The sequence below is a fragment of the Mustelus asterias genome, chromosome 4 (assembly GCF_964213995.1).
Source record: "Mustelus asterias chromosome 4, sMusAst1.hap1.1, whole genome shotgun sequence".
Classification (NCBI taxonomy): Eukaryota; Metazoa; Chordata; class Chondrichthyes; order Carcharhiniformes; family Triakidae; genus Mustelus; species Mustelus asterias.
Window position 1 is genome coordinate 63213629 of NC_135804.1, and position 15280 is coordinate 63228908.

General features: G+C 43.8%; 1 protein-coding gene across 2 annotated transcripts in view; it reads left to right on the top strand.

Annotated features, from left to right (window-relative positions):
- Positions 1-15280, top strand: part of vac14 (vac14 homolog (S. cerevisiae)) — a 163318-nt gene that overhangs the window by 125705 nt on the left and 22333 nt on the right. For both annotated transcript variants that reach the window (XM_078211141.1, XM_078211140.1), the window contains exon 14: positions 14372-14525. In XM_078211141.1, the coding sequence (XP_078067267.1) occupies positions 14372-14525 (154 nt within the window). The remainder of the gene's footprint in view (positions 1-14371; positions 14526-15280) is intronic.

Sequence of the window (15280 nt, forward strand, 5' to 3'; positions counted from 1 at the left end):
TTTTTAAAAATCGAGTTACCTACAATGGTTCGTACTAATGAACGGGCGGACTACATTGCGCGACCCCAGAACCCAAGAAGTTTTTGACGAAGGAGTTAGCTGAAGCCTTTCGTCTCATTGAAGCAGGGATGGCAAAGTTAGAGGAGCAAGATCCTAATGTAGAGAGGCTCACCAAAGTTTACCGGATAGTTACCGACGGCCTCAGCTGCTACAAGGCCATTTATAATGAGAAAAAGAAAAGCTCTGTTCAAGCCTCCCTTGATGTTTACTTTAAGAAATTACTTTAATGTTTTTTATACCTACACACACACACACACACACACACACACACACACACACACACACACACATATATATAAATATAATCCAAGTTTTGTGTCATTTCCATTTATTATTATTACTGTATTATTATATTTAAGATGTTTTAGGTAATATATATACTGTATACTAAGACAAACATTTGACTAATTGACACTAGATGTGAACCGTACGTGACTGTTCCGACTTGCATACAAATTCGACTTACAGACAGACTTAAAAACAGAACTTGTTCGTAACCCAGGGACTGCCTGTAGCAGAATAGATAGATGAGAGTAGATGAAGTGAGGTAGAGACCAGTTGGGCTGAATGGCTTGGTTCTGCTCTACAAATTCTGTGATCAGAAGAGCCTCTTGAGCAATCCATGGAATAAACTGTGACAGAGGTTGATGAAGAATTTTTAAAATATATAATATAGAAATGTACAGTTACCATTTCCTCAGCTGTGCTACCGCACCGTGTGACATGTCCACTCTCCCACTGCCCCTCCCCCACCCCCCTCCTGGGCATGCTCATAACAAAACATCCTGCAGCAAGAAGATGATCTTTTAAAGTTTATTTATTAGTGTCACAAGTAGGCCTACTTTACACTGCAATGAAGTTACTGTGAAAATCCCCGAGTCACCACACTCTGGCACCTGTTCAGGTACACTGAGGGAGAATCTGGTGTGGCCAATGCACTCAACCAGCAACCAGAATCTCAAATAAATTAAATTTAAATACTTAATACTTTACAAGACCATGTTATGACTATATCTTCCTCCTGTGGAAGGAAGCTGGAGCACCCGGAGGAAACTCACGCAGACACTGGGAGAATGTGCAGACTCCGCACAGGCAGTGTCCCAAGCTGGGAATCGAACCGGGTACTTGGTGCTATGAGGCAGCAGTGCTAACTAGCATTTATATTGAACCCTTGGGGTGGCCCCAAGTATTTCAAGCCCATCAGCACTTTCTGAAGTGCAGTCACTATTATTATGTAGGCAAACATGACGGCCAATCTACGCATAGGGTCTTACATCCAGCAATAAGGTCAATCTGCACTTGTTTTGATGATGTTAACAGGGGGATAAATATTTGCCAGGACACTGTGGAGCACTTTCCTGCTGTTCTTTGAGTGGTGTCAATTAATCTTTTATGGCCTCTTGAGAGGGTAGACAAAGCCTCCATGTAATGTACAGCCTAAAAGAGTTTGTTGATGGTCAGAATCTTTCTGTTATGAAGTGACACCTACTTGTGGTAAGGTGGCACTTCTAACATTGATTTATACCAGTGGCATACATATTCAGGTAGGGGGTGGTCATACAGACTCTAAGAATATTTAGTATGCAAACGAGTTGCTCAAATATATTGCATTTTCATTTCATCTCCCTTGGAATAACAGTATCAATTTCCTAACTCTGTTGGAGATGATTGCATGGTTAATAACATTGTTAATTTATTAAACTCTCCTATCACTGACCTCAGCCACATAACTGAGTAGAAGCAGATGTTTTTGTAGAAGATCATCAAATAATGAACAGTATGCAGATGCAGAGACCTTTCAATGTGTTTTAATGCAATTTGATGGCTGCAATTATCCACGCTCGTGTCTGTGTGTGTGTGTGTGTGTCTGTGTGTGTGTATATACCATGCAAGAATGACCCTTTTTAAGGAGAGAATCATTGGTGTCATAGTTTATGAAAGACCTGAAGGTTCATGACCAGCACCCTGGGAATGTCGAGAAAGCAAAGTTGTTAGGACCTATAGTTATGATAGTTAAATGCTTGCATTTATTTAAATTTAATTTAAATACTTAATACTTTACAAGACCATGTTATGACTATATCTAGAGTACTGCACCCAGTTTTGGTGCCACCATCACATTTCCCTACCTCCCCACCCCCTGGCTTTTATACCTGCTTGTATGTACCATGGTATAGATGGAACATCCTATGGAAACTTTGTCCAACAGCATGCTCTGCTGAAAGCGGAGGCAGCAAGCATCATAAGTGCTGACCAATGCCATAGAAACACCCTCAATACTGGCAGTCTTGTGGACGTGACACTTTGAGGTATCAAGTGAAAATCTTAAGTTATTCGAAGTTGTTAAATCACACACTTCCATTGAGGTTCTTTTTCTTTTAGAAAGGATGCGAGTTCTCGTTATTTGGTCAAATAAAGCCGCATTCAAGACAAGCTGCATGGAGCCTTTCATTGGTAATGAATAGGCTACAATGTAATGTACCTGCTCTGAATATAAAATATGCAAGCAAACGGCTTTCTAACAAACCTAAACAGAGCTGCCACTAGGGGTCCTTTGAGGGCCAAACCTTAGATAGAAAAGATGTCGTTGGATGTTTTTGGTACCGGGAGGGTGTTATCGGGGGTACTTTGGGAGGAGGGAGGGGGCACAGAATGCGATTCCTTCTGTTCGGTGTCAGTGGTTAATGTATGTGTGTTATAGATGAAGTCTGTGCAGATTGCTGGGTGGTTTAACAGTTGTCGAAGTGCCATTTCATTACCCTCTTCGTCTGCATCAAATAGATCTGACTGTAAAAATGACAGAACAAATGATTTGTTTTATTGTGACTAATTAAGTAGGTGATGGTATTATGAGGCAGACAGTGTGGGTGAGAGCACTCAAGGCAGCTTCTGTAACAGCTTGCCTTATTTTGAAAACCCCTGAGCTTCTGTAATCATTTCACCCACGTCACCTAGAACAGTGAATTGCTAGGGAACGGTGGCAGGTAATGCAGAGGCATATTTTAACAATCTAAAGACTTGAGTTCAAATCCCACCACTGCAGCTGGGAAATTTAAATTTGGTTAACTAAATAAATCTGGAATAAAATGCCCGTACCAAGAATGGCGACCAGGATACTATCATAAAAACCTATTTGGTTTCCTAATGTCCTATAGAGAAGGAAATCCTCTTCCTGTACCCTGCTGTGTGACTTGACACCCACAGTCTTAACTGTCTTTTGAAATGACTACTCGTTTTAAAAGATGACTTACTCGCGCTTCTTGAGGACAATTAGAGATGGGCAATGAATGTTAGACTTGGCAGCAACACCCATGTCCTGTGAATTAATATTTTAAAACAAAACTGGAATATTCAGTAAATTTGAAGTTTATTCGGGATTAGGCAGTGAAGCACAAGCATGGGATATCTTGTTTATCTTATGCAAACCTGGTTTTGGCTGCCTTTTAGTGAAAGTGAGAGAACACACCTTCACAGTGGTTGTTTCGCCATTGCCAAGAATTGTAATTTATTGCGAACACTCCATTTTCTTTAAGTTCATTATACACTGTGCATTTTGTGGTGTCTTATGGAAGGAGTTGAAAGCAAGACTTGCATTTACATAATGCCTTTCATGACCTGAGGGTGTACCAGAGTACTTTACAGCCAATAAAGCACCTTTGAAAGAAACCTGGCAACTAATTTGTGTAGTAAGAAGTCTCACAACATCAGGTTAAAGTCCAACAGAGAGTGAGTGAGTTCTGCACACATGAGGATGGCCTCAACCGGGATCTTGGGTTCATGTCACATGAACGTGTGACATGAACCCAAGATCCCGGTTGAGGCCGTCCTCGTGTGCGGAACTCACTCACTCTCTCCACTCACATTGTCTGTACCTTTAAGACTTGATTACCTGTAAAGACTTGCATTCCAACCATTATTTTGTAAATTGAGTTTGTGTCTTTATATGCCCTGTTTGTGAACAGAACTCCCACTCACCTGACGAAGGGGCAGCGATCCGAAAGCTAGTGGCTTGTGCTACCAAATAAACCTGTTGGATCTATCTGTGACTTAAACACATTTAACGAGGTAGCCTCTACTGCTTCATTGGGCAGAAAATTCCAAAGATTCACTACCCTCTGGGAGAAGAAGTTCCTCCTCAACTCTGTTCTAAATTGACTCCCCCGTATTTTGAGTTCTATGCCCCCATGTTCTTGTTTCCATTGTAAGTGGAAATAACCTCACTGCTTCTACCCTGTCTAGCCCCCTCAACCTTCTAAACTCCAATGAGTACAGGCCCAGTCTAAAGAACAAAGAACAGTACAGCACAGGAAACAGGCCCTTCGGCCCTCCAAGCCTGTGCCGCTCCATGGTCCAACTAGACCAATCGTTTGTATCCCTCCATTCCCAGGCTGCTCATGTGACTATCCAGGTAAGTCTTAAACGATGTCAGCGTGCCTGCCTCCACCACCCTACTTGGCAGCGCATTCCAGGCCCCCACCACCCTCTGTGTAAAAAACGTCCCTCTGATGTCTGAGTTATACTTCGCCCCTCTCAGCTTGAGCCCGTGACCCCTCCTCATAAGCTAACCCCCTCATCTCCGGAATCAACCTGGTGAATCTTCTCTGTACCCCCTCCAAAGCTAATATATCCTTTCTTAAATAAGGGGACCAAAATTGTACACAGTACCATGTACAGTTGCAGCATGACCTCCCTGCTTTTATACTCCATCCCTCTCGCGATAAAGGCCAACATTCCATTTGCCTTCTTGATCACCTGCTGCACTTGCAAACTGAGTTTTTATAATTCATGCACAAGGACCCCAGGTCCCTCTGCACAGTAGCATGTTGTAATTTTTCACAGTTTAAATAGTAGTCCATTTTACTATTATTCCTTCCAAAGTGGATAACCTCACACTTACCAACGTTATACTCCATCTGCCAGATCCTTGCCCACTCACTTAGCCTATCCAAATCTCTCTGCAGACTCTGTGTCCTCCACGCAATTTGCTTTCCCACTCATCTTTGTGTCATCCGCAAACTTTGTTACCCTACACTCGGTCCCCTCCTCCAGATCGTCTATGTATATGGTAAATAGTTGAGGCCCCAGCACCGATCCCTGCGGCACGCCACTAGTCACTGATTGCCAACCGGAAAAGCACACATTTATTCCAACTCTCTGCTTTCTGTTAGATAGCCAATCCTCAATCCACGCTAACACTTTACCCCCAACTCCGTGTACCTTTATCTTATGCAGCAACCTTTTGTGAGGCACCTTATCGAATGAAATCGAGTACAGGAGCAAGGATGTGTTGTTGCTACTATACAGGGCCTTGGTGAGGCCACACCTAGAGTATTGTGTGCAGTTTTGGCCTCCTTTTCTGAGGAAGGACGTTCTTGCTCTCGAGGGAGTGCAGCGAAGGTTTACCAGGCTGATTCCAGGGATGGCGGGTCTGATGTATGAGGAGAGACTGACTAGGTTAGGATTGTTTTCGCTGGAGTTCAGACGAATGGGGTGGGGGGGGGAATCTCATAGAGACTTGCACGGTAGCACAGTGGTTAGCACTGCTGCTTCACAACGCCATGGACCTGGGTTCGATTACCAGCTTGGGTCACTGTCTGTGTGGAGTTTGCACGTTGTCCCCATGTCTGCGTGGGTTTCCTCCCACATTCTGAAAGACGTGCTGGTTAGGTAAATTGACCCGAACAGGCGCCAGACTGTGGTGACTAGGGGAATTTCACAGTAACTTCATTGTGGTGTTAATGTAAGCCTTACTTGTGACTAATAAATAAATTTTAACTTTAAAATTCTAACAGGACTAGACAGGATAGATGCAGGCAGGATGTTCCCAATGGTGGTAGACGATTTAGGACAGAGGTGAGGAGACATTTCTTCACCCAAAGAGTGGTGAACCTGTGGAATTCATTATCACAGGAAGTAGTTGATGCCAAAACATTGAATGCATTCAAGAGGCAGCTGGATATAGCACTTGGGGCGAGTGGGATCAAAGGTTATGGGGAGAAAGCAAGATTAGGCTATTGAGTTGGATGATCAGCCATGATCATAATGAATGGCGGAGCAGGCTCGAAGGGCCAATGGCCTCCTCCTGCTCCTATCTTCTATGTTTCTATGATATCCGGCTGCCCACATTCTATACCTTGAGTGCAGGGCTTCCTCATATCATTCTCCCATTCGATCGTTTGGTTACATAAAGTCACATCTTCAAAATCAGTACACTGCATTTTAAGTCTTTGTATTTAGCTTAAGTCTGAGCAAATACATATCCTTGGGAGGAAATCTCCTTCTACAACATGTCTTACCTAGCTATATCTCTGCAAATATTAGGAATTAGAAAAAAGAACACAGTTGCAGATACATCAATTTGGAAACCCCTGATTTAGTGCCTTGCCTTCTCAAATTTCTCAATCACTTTGACTCGCTATCCGTTATGTTGAAATACAGATATCATTGTGCAGGGCCAGACTGGTCAGGAGAGATGTCAGGAAGCACTTCTACACACACACAGGGTGGTAAAGGTTTGGAACACACTTCCGCAAAATGGTAGTTGATGGTACATCAGTTGCTATCTTTAAATCTGAGATAGGTATATTTTTAAGTAAAGGTATTAAGGGATATGGGCCAAAGGCAGGGATATGGGCCAAAGGCAAGCATATGGAGTTAGACCTCTCATTGAATGGTGGAGCAGGCTCAAAGGACTGAATGGCCCACTCCTGTTCCTATGTTCCTAGGCAAATCCAGCAGTTTACTTTGTTTGATTTAATTTATTATTGTCACATGTATTAGTATACCGTGAAAAGTATTATTTCTTGCATGCTATACAGAGAAAGCATGCTGTTCATAGAGAAGGAAACGAGAGAGTACAGAATGTAGTGTTACAGTCATAGCTAGGGTGTAGAGAAAGATCAACTTAATGTGAGGTAAGTCCATTCAAAAGTCTGATGGCAGTAGGGAAGAAGCTGTTCTCGAGTCGGTTGATACTTAGACTTTTGTACTTTTTCTTGACACAAGAAGTATCTCCGGGGTCCTTAATTATGCTGGCTGCTTTGTCAAGGCAGTGGGAAATGTAGTCAGAGTCAATGGATGGGAGACTGGTTTGCGTGATGGATTGGGCTACGTTCACAACCTTTTGTAGTTTCTTGCAGTCTTGGGCAGAGCAAGAGCTGTACCAAGCTGTGATACCACCAGAAAGAATGCTTTCTATGGTGCATCTGTAAAGGTTGATGAGCATTGTAGCTGACATACCAAATTTCCTTAGTCTTCTGAGAAAGTAGAGGCGTTCGTGGGCTTTCTTAACGAGAGTGTCAGCATGGGGGTCCAGGACAGGTTGTTGGTGATCTGGACACCTAAAAACTTGAAGCTCTCGACCATTTTTATTTCATCCCCGTTGATGTATTCAGGGGCATGTTCTCCACTACACTTCCTGAAGTTGATGACCATCTCCTTTATTTTGTTGACATTGAGAGAGAGATTATTGTGGTCGCACCAGTTCACCAGATTCTCTATCTCATTCCTATACTCTGTCTTGTCATTGTTTGAGATCCGACCCACTACAGTGGTGTCATCAGCAAACTTGAACATCGAGTTGGAGGGGAATTTGGCCGCACAGTCATAGGTGTATAGGGAGTATAATAGTGGGCTAAGAACACAGCCTTGTGGTGCACCGGTGTTGAGGATGATCATGGAGGAGGTGTTGTTGCCTATCCTTACTGATTGTGGTCTGTGGGTTAGGAAGTTCAGGATCCAGTTGCAGAGAGAGGAGCTGAGGCCCAGGCCACAGAGTTTGGAGATGGGTTTTGTAGGAATAATGGTTGAACGCTGAGCTGTAGTCAATAAATAGGAGTCTGACATAAGTGTCTTTGTTATCTAGGTGTTCCAGGGTTGAGTGCAGGGGCAGGGAGATGGCGTCTGCTATGGATCTCTTGCAGCGGTAGGCGAACTGTAGTGGATCCAGGCAATCCGGGAGGCTGGAATTGATTCATGCCATGACTAATCTTTCGAAACACTTCATTATGATGGATGTCAGAGCCACCGGATAGTCATTGTGGCGCGCTGCTTGGCTTTTCTTTGGTACTGGGATGATAGTTGTCGTCTTAAAGCAGATAGGGCTCTCAGATTGTTGTAAAGAGAGGTTGAAGATGTCTGCGAATGCCCCTGCCAGCTGATCCGCGCAGGATCTGAGTGCTCATCTGTGTACCCCATCCAGGCCAGTCGCTTACTTGGGTTGACCTTCGAGAAGGCTGCCCTGACATCTGCAATGGTGACCTCAGATACAGACCTAAGGTTTGTGTCAGCAAAGCCCAGTAAGGATGAAAGGTCAATCATCTTTTCAGGTTCGGTTGTTTGAAGGAGGGATATTGACTGCGATCCTGGGAGAAGTCCCTGTTCTTTGTGGTATAGTACCACGGGATCTTAGTTTTCCATCTGAAACTCTGGAACAGGCAAACAAGTCTCAATTTAACTCTAATCCAAAAGATGGCACCTGTGATGTTGCAATGCTCCCCCAGCACTGCACTTAAGTGCCTACCAAGGTTAATTGAGATTATATTGCAGTGGTACTGGCCTAATAGCCATGGGGTGGTGGGTTCAAGTTCTATCAGAATTGAATTTCCTCCATGTAAATGTTTCAAGTAAATGATGGTAAAGGGCTGTGGAGAGAGAGTGGAGAAGTAGAATAATGTTTGGATTGCTCTTCACAAACATCTGGCACAGGCATAATGGGCTAAATGGTTGTCTGCTGAGCAATAACAGCTATGGTTTTATTGTGTGTTTTAAGCCTGGATCAGCAAATGTGTCTCTTCTGCATTGAGACTACCACCAGAGGGAACCAAGCTAGCACTTGTATCCTTAAGTGAAAGAATGAAAGAGAAATTTTACTTCACATTTCTAACTGACTTAGATTGCAATGTTTTGAAGATGCATTGAATTTTGCTTGTGGTGCAACTTAGCAACAACACCAAGATCGACATCAGTGTATTAACCAAAGTAAAATGGAGTTCAATTCAGTGAGGAACCAAAATCGAGATTGATGCTGTAAGTGGAAGCAAAGAGGACTGTAGCACAGTCAGAGAGGCATTAATTGTGGGGGTAGGGGAATGGGGAAGAATAGTGCCAGTTTTACATGGGATGGGGGAAGGGGAAGAATGGTATCAGCTTGACCTGTATTGGGCAGGAAGCAAAGAATGATGTCTGTCAGACAGGCTACTAGAAGTTGCGAAACAAGCATTGGGTATGCTAAAGTGACCTTTAGTCACAACTGCAAAGGTCTGATGTAAATGTAAACAAAAGTTTGTTTGACCATGTTTGAAGATGAAATTTGTATTCCGAGAAGTATGAATAGGTTTTAAAACGTACAACTGTAATTTTGAGTATAATTGTGAAATGTTTTCTGAGGGAATGTGCCCCTGCATCTTGCGTGATGCTCAACAACAATGATTTGTATTGTCATAGGCCCTTCTGGAGCAGTATAAAACAAAATTTGACACCAAACCACACCGATATATTGATGACCATATAGTTTGCCGAATATTAGAGATCGAGAGTTGGTGGGAGGGGAGGTCCTTAATACAATTACTGTTACTAAGGAGGTGGTGCTTGGTAGACTAATAGGACTGAAGGTAGACAAGTCCCCGGGCCCGGATGGAATGCATCCCAGGGTACTGAAAGAAATGGCTGATGTAATAGCAGATGCGTTAGTAGTAATTTATCAAAATTCGCTGGACTCTGGGGTAGTGCCGGCTGACTGGAAAATAGCTACTGTTACGCCGCTGTTTAAAAAAGGAAGTAGACAAAAGGCGGGTAACTACAGGCCGGTTCGCTTAACGTCCGTAGTTGGGAAGATGCTAGAGTCCATTATTAAAGAGGAAATAACAGAGCACCTGAATAAGAATGGTTCGATCAAGCAGACGCAGCATGGATTCATGAAGGGAAAGTCGTGTTTGACGAGTCTACTGGACTTTTATGAAGATGTCACTAGTGTGGTTGACAGAGGGGAACCGGTGGATGTGGTGTTTTTAGATTTCCAGAAGGCGTTCGATAAGGTGCCTCACAAAAGGTTGCTGCAGAAGATTGGGGTACACGGAGTTAGGGGTAAGGTGTTGGCGTGGATTGGGGATTGGCTATCTAACAGGAAGCAGAGAGTTGGGATAAATGGGTGCTTTTCTGGTTGGCAGTTGGTGACCAGTGGCGTGCCGCAGGGATCGGTGCTGGGGCCTCAATTGTTTACCATTTACATAGATGATCTGGAGGAGGGGACTGAATGTAGGGTATTCAAGTTTGCTGATGACACGAAGGTGAGTGGGAAAGCGAATTGCGTGGAGGACGCGGAAAGTCTGCAGAGAGATTTGGATAGGCTGAGCGAGTGGGCGAGGATCTGGCAGATGGAATATAACGTTAGCAAATGTGAGGTTATCCACTTTGGAAGAAATAATAGTAAATTGGAATATTATTTAAATGGAGAAAAATTACATCGTGCGACTGTGCAGAGGGATCTGGGAATCGCAAAAACTCAGTCTGCAGGTGCAGCAGGTGATCAAGAAGGCGAATGGAATGTTGGCCTTTATCGCGAGGGGGATAGAATATAAAAGCAGGGAGGTCTTGCTGCAACTGTACAAGGCACTGGTGAGGCCGCAACTGGAGTACTGTGTGCAGTTTTGGTCCCCTTATTTGCGAAAGGATATATTGGCCTTGGAGGGAGTGCAGAGAAGGTTCACCAGGTTGATACCGGAGATGAGGGGTCCAGCTTATGAGGAGAGATTAAACAGATTGGGTCTGTACTCGTTGGAGTTTAGAAGGATGAGGGGTGATCTTATAGAGACATATAAGATAATGAAGGGGCTGGATAGGGTAGAGGTGGAGAGATTCTTTCCACTTAGAAGGGAAACCAGAACTAGAGGGCACAGCCTCAAAATAAGGGGGGGCCGGTTCAGAACAGAGTTGAGGGGGAACTTCTTCTCTCAGAGGGTAGTGAATCTCTGGAATTCTCTGCCCATTGAAGTGGTGGAGGCTTCCTCGTTGAATATGTTTAAATCACGGGTAGATAGTTTTCTGATCGATAAGGGAATTAGGGGATATGGGGAGCAGGCGGGTAAGTGGAACTGATTCGCTTCAGATCAGCCATGATCTTGTTGAATGGCGGGGCAGGCTCGAAGGGCCAGATGGCCTACTCCTGCTCCTATTTCTTGTGTTCTTATGACCAAAAAACTTGGCGAAAGGTGCAGGTTTAAAAGACTTTCATAAAGAAGGGGAGAGAGGAGGAGGAAGGAGTAGGTTCTCACAGGATTTTCAAAACTACAGCCTTGGTAGCTGAAAGTACAGCTGCAAATGATGGAGCAATGAAAATCGGGGATGCTCAAGAGACTGGGATTAGAGGAGCACAGCTGTCTTGGAGGGATGTGGAGCTGGAGGAGATTACACAGATTGAGAGGGACGAAGAAATTGCGCAGGCTACGGGTGCTGACAACATCCGGACAATAGTACTGAACACAGAACTTGCCGCACCCCTATAGCCAAGCTGTTCCAGTACAGCTACAACACTGGCATCTACTTGGCAAAGTGGAAAATTGCCCAAGAATATCCTGTCCACAAACAGCAGGACAAATTCAATTACCGGCCCATCCACCCCCCCGCGATTATCAACAAAGTGATAGAAGGTGTCCCCGACAGTGCTATCGAGCAGCATTTACACAGCAATAACCTGCTTACGGACACTGTTTGGATTCTGCCAGGACCATTCAGCTCCTAGCCTTGCAACCTTGGTCCAACGTAAAAAGAGCTGAATTCCAGGAGTGAAGCAAGAGTGACTGCCCTTGACGTTGAGGCAACATTTGACTAAGTGTGGCATCAAGGAGCCCTTGCAAACTTGAAAGTAATAGAAGTCGTGGGAAACTCTCCATTGGTTGGAGCCATAGCTAGCACAGAGGAAGATTAGTGGTTGGAGGTCAATCATCTCGGTTCCAGGACATTGCTGCAGGAGTTCCTCAGGGTAGTGTCCTAGCCCCATCCATCTTCAGCTGCTTCATCAATGACCGTCTCTCCAACATAAGATCAGAATCGGAGATGTTTGCTAATGATTGCACAATGTTCAGCAGCATTCGTGACTCCTCAAATGTAGAAACAGGCTTGCCAATATGAGGCAAGACTTGAACAATATTTAGGCTTGGGCTGATAAGTGGCAAGTAACATTGGTGCCAGACATTGGCCATCTCAACAGGGGAGAATCCAATCATCATCCCTTGACATTCAGTGACATTACCATTGCTGACTCCACCATCGCTACCCAGAGACTGGGAATTCTGCAGTTAGTAACTCATCTCTTGACTCCCCAAAGCCTGTCCACCATATATAAGGCACAAGTCTTTGTCTGTATAGCGCGCAAGAAAGAATACTTTTCACTGTATGTTAATACATGTGACAATAATAAATCAAATCAAAGTCAGGAGTTTAATGGAATAATCTCCACTCGCCTGGATGATGTGGCTCCAACAGCACACAAGAAGCTAAACACCATCCATGACAAAGAAGCCTGCTTGATTGGCACCCCATCAACAAACGTTCATTCCCTCCATTACCGATGCACAGTGATCAGCGTGTGTACCATCTACAAGATGCTCTGCAGCAACTCACCAATGCTCCTTCAGCATCACTTTCCAATCTCTTGACCACTACAGCTTTGAAGAATAAGGGCAGCACATGCATAGGAATACCACCACCTGAAAGATCCCCTCCCAACCACTCACTCATCCTGACTTGGAAATATATTGCCATTCCTTCACTGTTGCTGGGTCAAAATCCTGGAATTCTCTCCCTACCAGCATTGCAGGTATACCTGCACTACAGGGACTGCAGCAGTTCAAGAAATCAGCTCATCACTACCTTCTCGTCGGCAATTAGAAATGGGCATTAAATGCTGGCCTTGCCAGGTCACCTCCAACCCATGGAAGGATTTTTAGAAAAGGCTACAGAGGGGTTTGAAATCAAGAATGAAAGTTTGCAAATTGAGGTGGTGCTTAATCAGGAGTCATTGTTATTCAGCATGAACCGGGGTGATTGGTGAACCAACTTGGTGCAAGTTAGGACACGGGCAGCAGAGTTTTGGATGGCCTCAAGTTTACAGGGAGTAGAATAAAAGCAAATTACTGTGGAAACAAAAACACTAAATGCTGGAAAATCTCAGCAGATCTAACAGCATCAGAATAGAGCTAACGTTTCGAAATGTTCAGAGATGTGTCTCCATAGATGCTGTCAGACCTGCTGAGCTTATTCAGCATTTTCTGCCTTTGTTACAGAGAGTGGAACTTGGATAGGCCCAGAGTGTATTAGAATAAATCAGTCACAAAATAACAAAGGCATGGGTGAGAGATTTAACATTGGGTCAGCTGAGGCTGTTGTATTCAGACAATGCTACAGGGGTGGAAATAGGCAGTCGTAGTGATGGCACAGTCCGATTATGGTCAGAAGCTCATCACAGTCAAATATGACACCAAAGCTGCAGACAATCTGGTTGAGTAAGAGAGTCACCAAGGAATCACCAATTTTATTCCTCAAAATTTTGTATTCTCTCCCAAGCTTTTGTTTCTCAGGTTTTTCCGTCCAGAACTGGCAAAAGAATGTTGGTTATATCTACAGCTTCAATCAAAAGGCCCATGTAGCTAATGGTTTTCACATGTTTCAGGGTTATAATCAGGGTTATCCATGTGTTTCTTGTAATGGTTGAATTTGTCTATGTCTCAGCTTTTATGAAGGACCTTTTGTTAACCTGTAGTTTGTACTGAAATAAAACCCAGCTTGCAATGTGGTGGTGAAGCACTTTATCAAGGAAATGTTTTGACTGCAGGAGCCTAAAGTCTGTCATCAAAAACTGCTCTGAACAAACGCAGGAGCTTTACCACTGGCTCATTTGGTAAAGGGAATGTGTAACTGCACTACTCAGACCAACAGGGTCCGTCCCCAGCCTGTCCAAATCTCAGCAAACTTTGCAGTCTGGTACCGTGGGACTGTATTCTAATATCAGCTGCTGTGCTCCGAAAAGCAAGAGTGAACAATGTGGATAGAGCAATGCTATCGAACTAAACATTGAATAATGGATAAATGCTACTTAGCTGTTTGATGTAGCTTGTACTCTGTATAACCACTCGTAGAATATTACTCCAATGCATTCCTAGTCATGGTTGTCAATCTGTGGTGCTTTGTTTCCTTTCTCCCTCTTCCATTAAAAACTTGGGCCAGGATGGCACTGGACCTGTTGCGCAATGCTGGAATATACTTCACTATTTGATTCTGTTAATTTCTTAAGGGCAGCATTGATTTGTGATTCCAGGTGATCTTGAAAGACTTGGAGGTGCTGGCAGAAATCGCTTCCTCTCCAGCCGGGCAGACAGAAGGACAGGATTCGTATGAGAGTATCAGCACCCAAAGTAGCCAATCAGAGTTGCACATTCCCGTATCTTCCTCCACGCCATTGAGCTCTTCCAGTAAGTACCAAGTCGGCCAATACCTGTAATGCTTCAGAGTCCCAGATAAAGTCAGCTCAGAAACCTGGGCACATGGTCGCCAACCCAAAGATAAGGTAGCAAAGGGAATGCCTTTTAATTAAAATATTACACTCTTTTCATGAAATGTCACCCAGATAGTTGTTATTTCAAGACTATTTATTAGTGCAGTTTTTTGAATGACAGTAACTTAAATTTGTAGTTGTGTCTCTAATGTAGGAAACCATCCCAAGATGCTTCACAGGAGAGCTATCAGACAAGGTTTGACATTGTCATGTGAGGCCGTGTTAGAACAAGTGACCAAAAATTTGGTATTGAGCATTTTAAAAAAGGATAGAGTGGTAGAGAGGTTTAGTGAGGAGTTCTAGGATTTTGGTAGCTGAAGGGCCAACAAGACCATTTGTTCAATCGCCAGCGTTTGAAGCAAAGACCAGTAAAGACTGGAGATTGAAGCACAGTTGAGATCAGTACAGTTGCAAGGCTTTGGGAAAAGAGTGGATAGTTGGGACTAATTGGATAGTTCTCCAAAGAGCTGGCAAAGGTACAGTAAGTAGGCTGACTGGCCTTCTCCTGTGCTGTGTTGACTCTGATGCAGAAGCTGTAAACTAGAATGCCCTGGTTTATCTGTCATCTTGCAAAGGAGGCTAATTGCAGTTTCACATTTTTCATCCTGCTTGAGTATCTGATTTTGAATCTTAAAATCAACTACTAGGTTCAGTCTATAAGGAATCTCAATC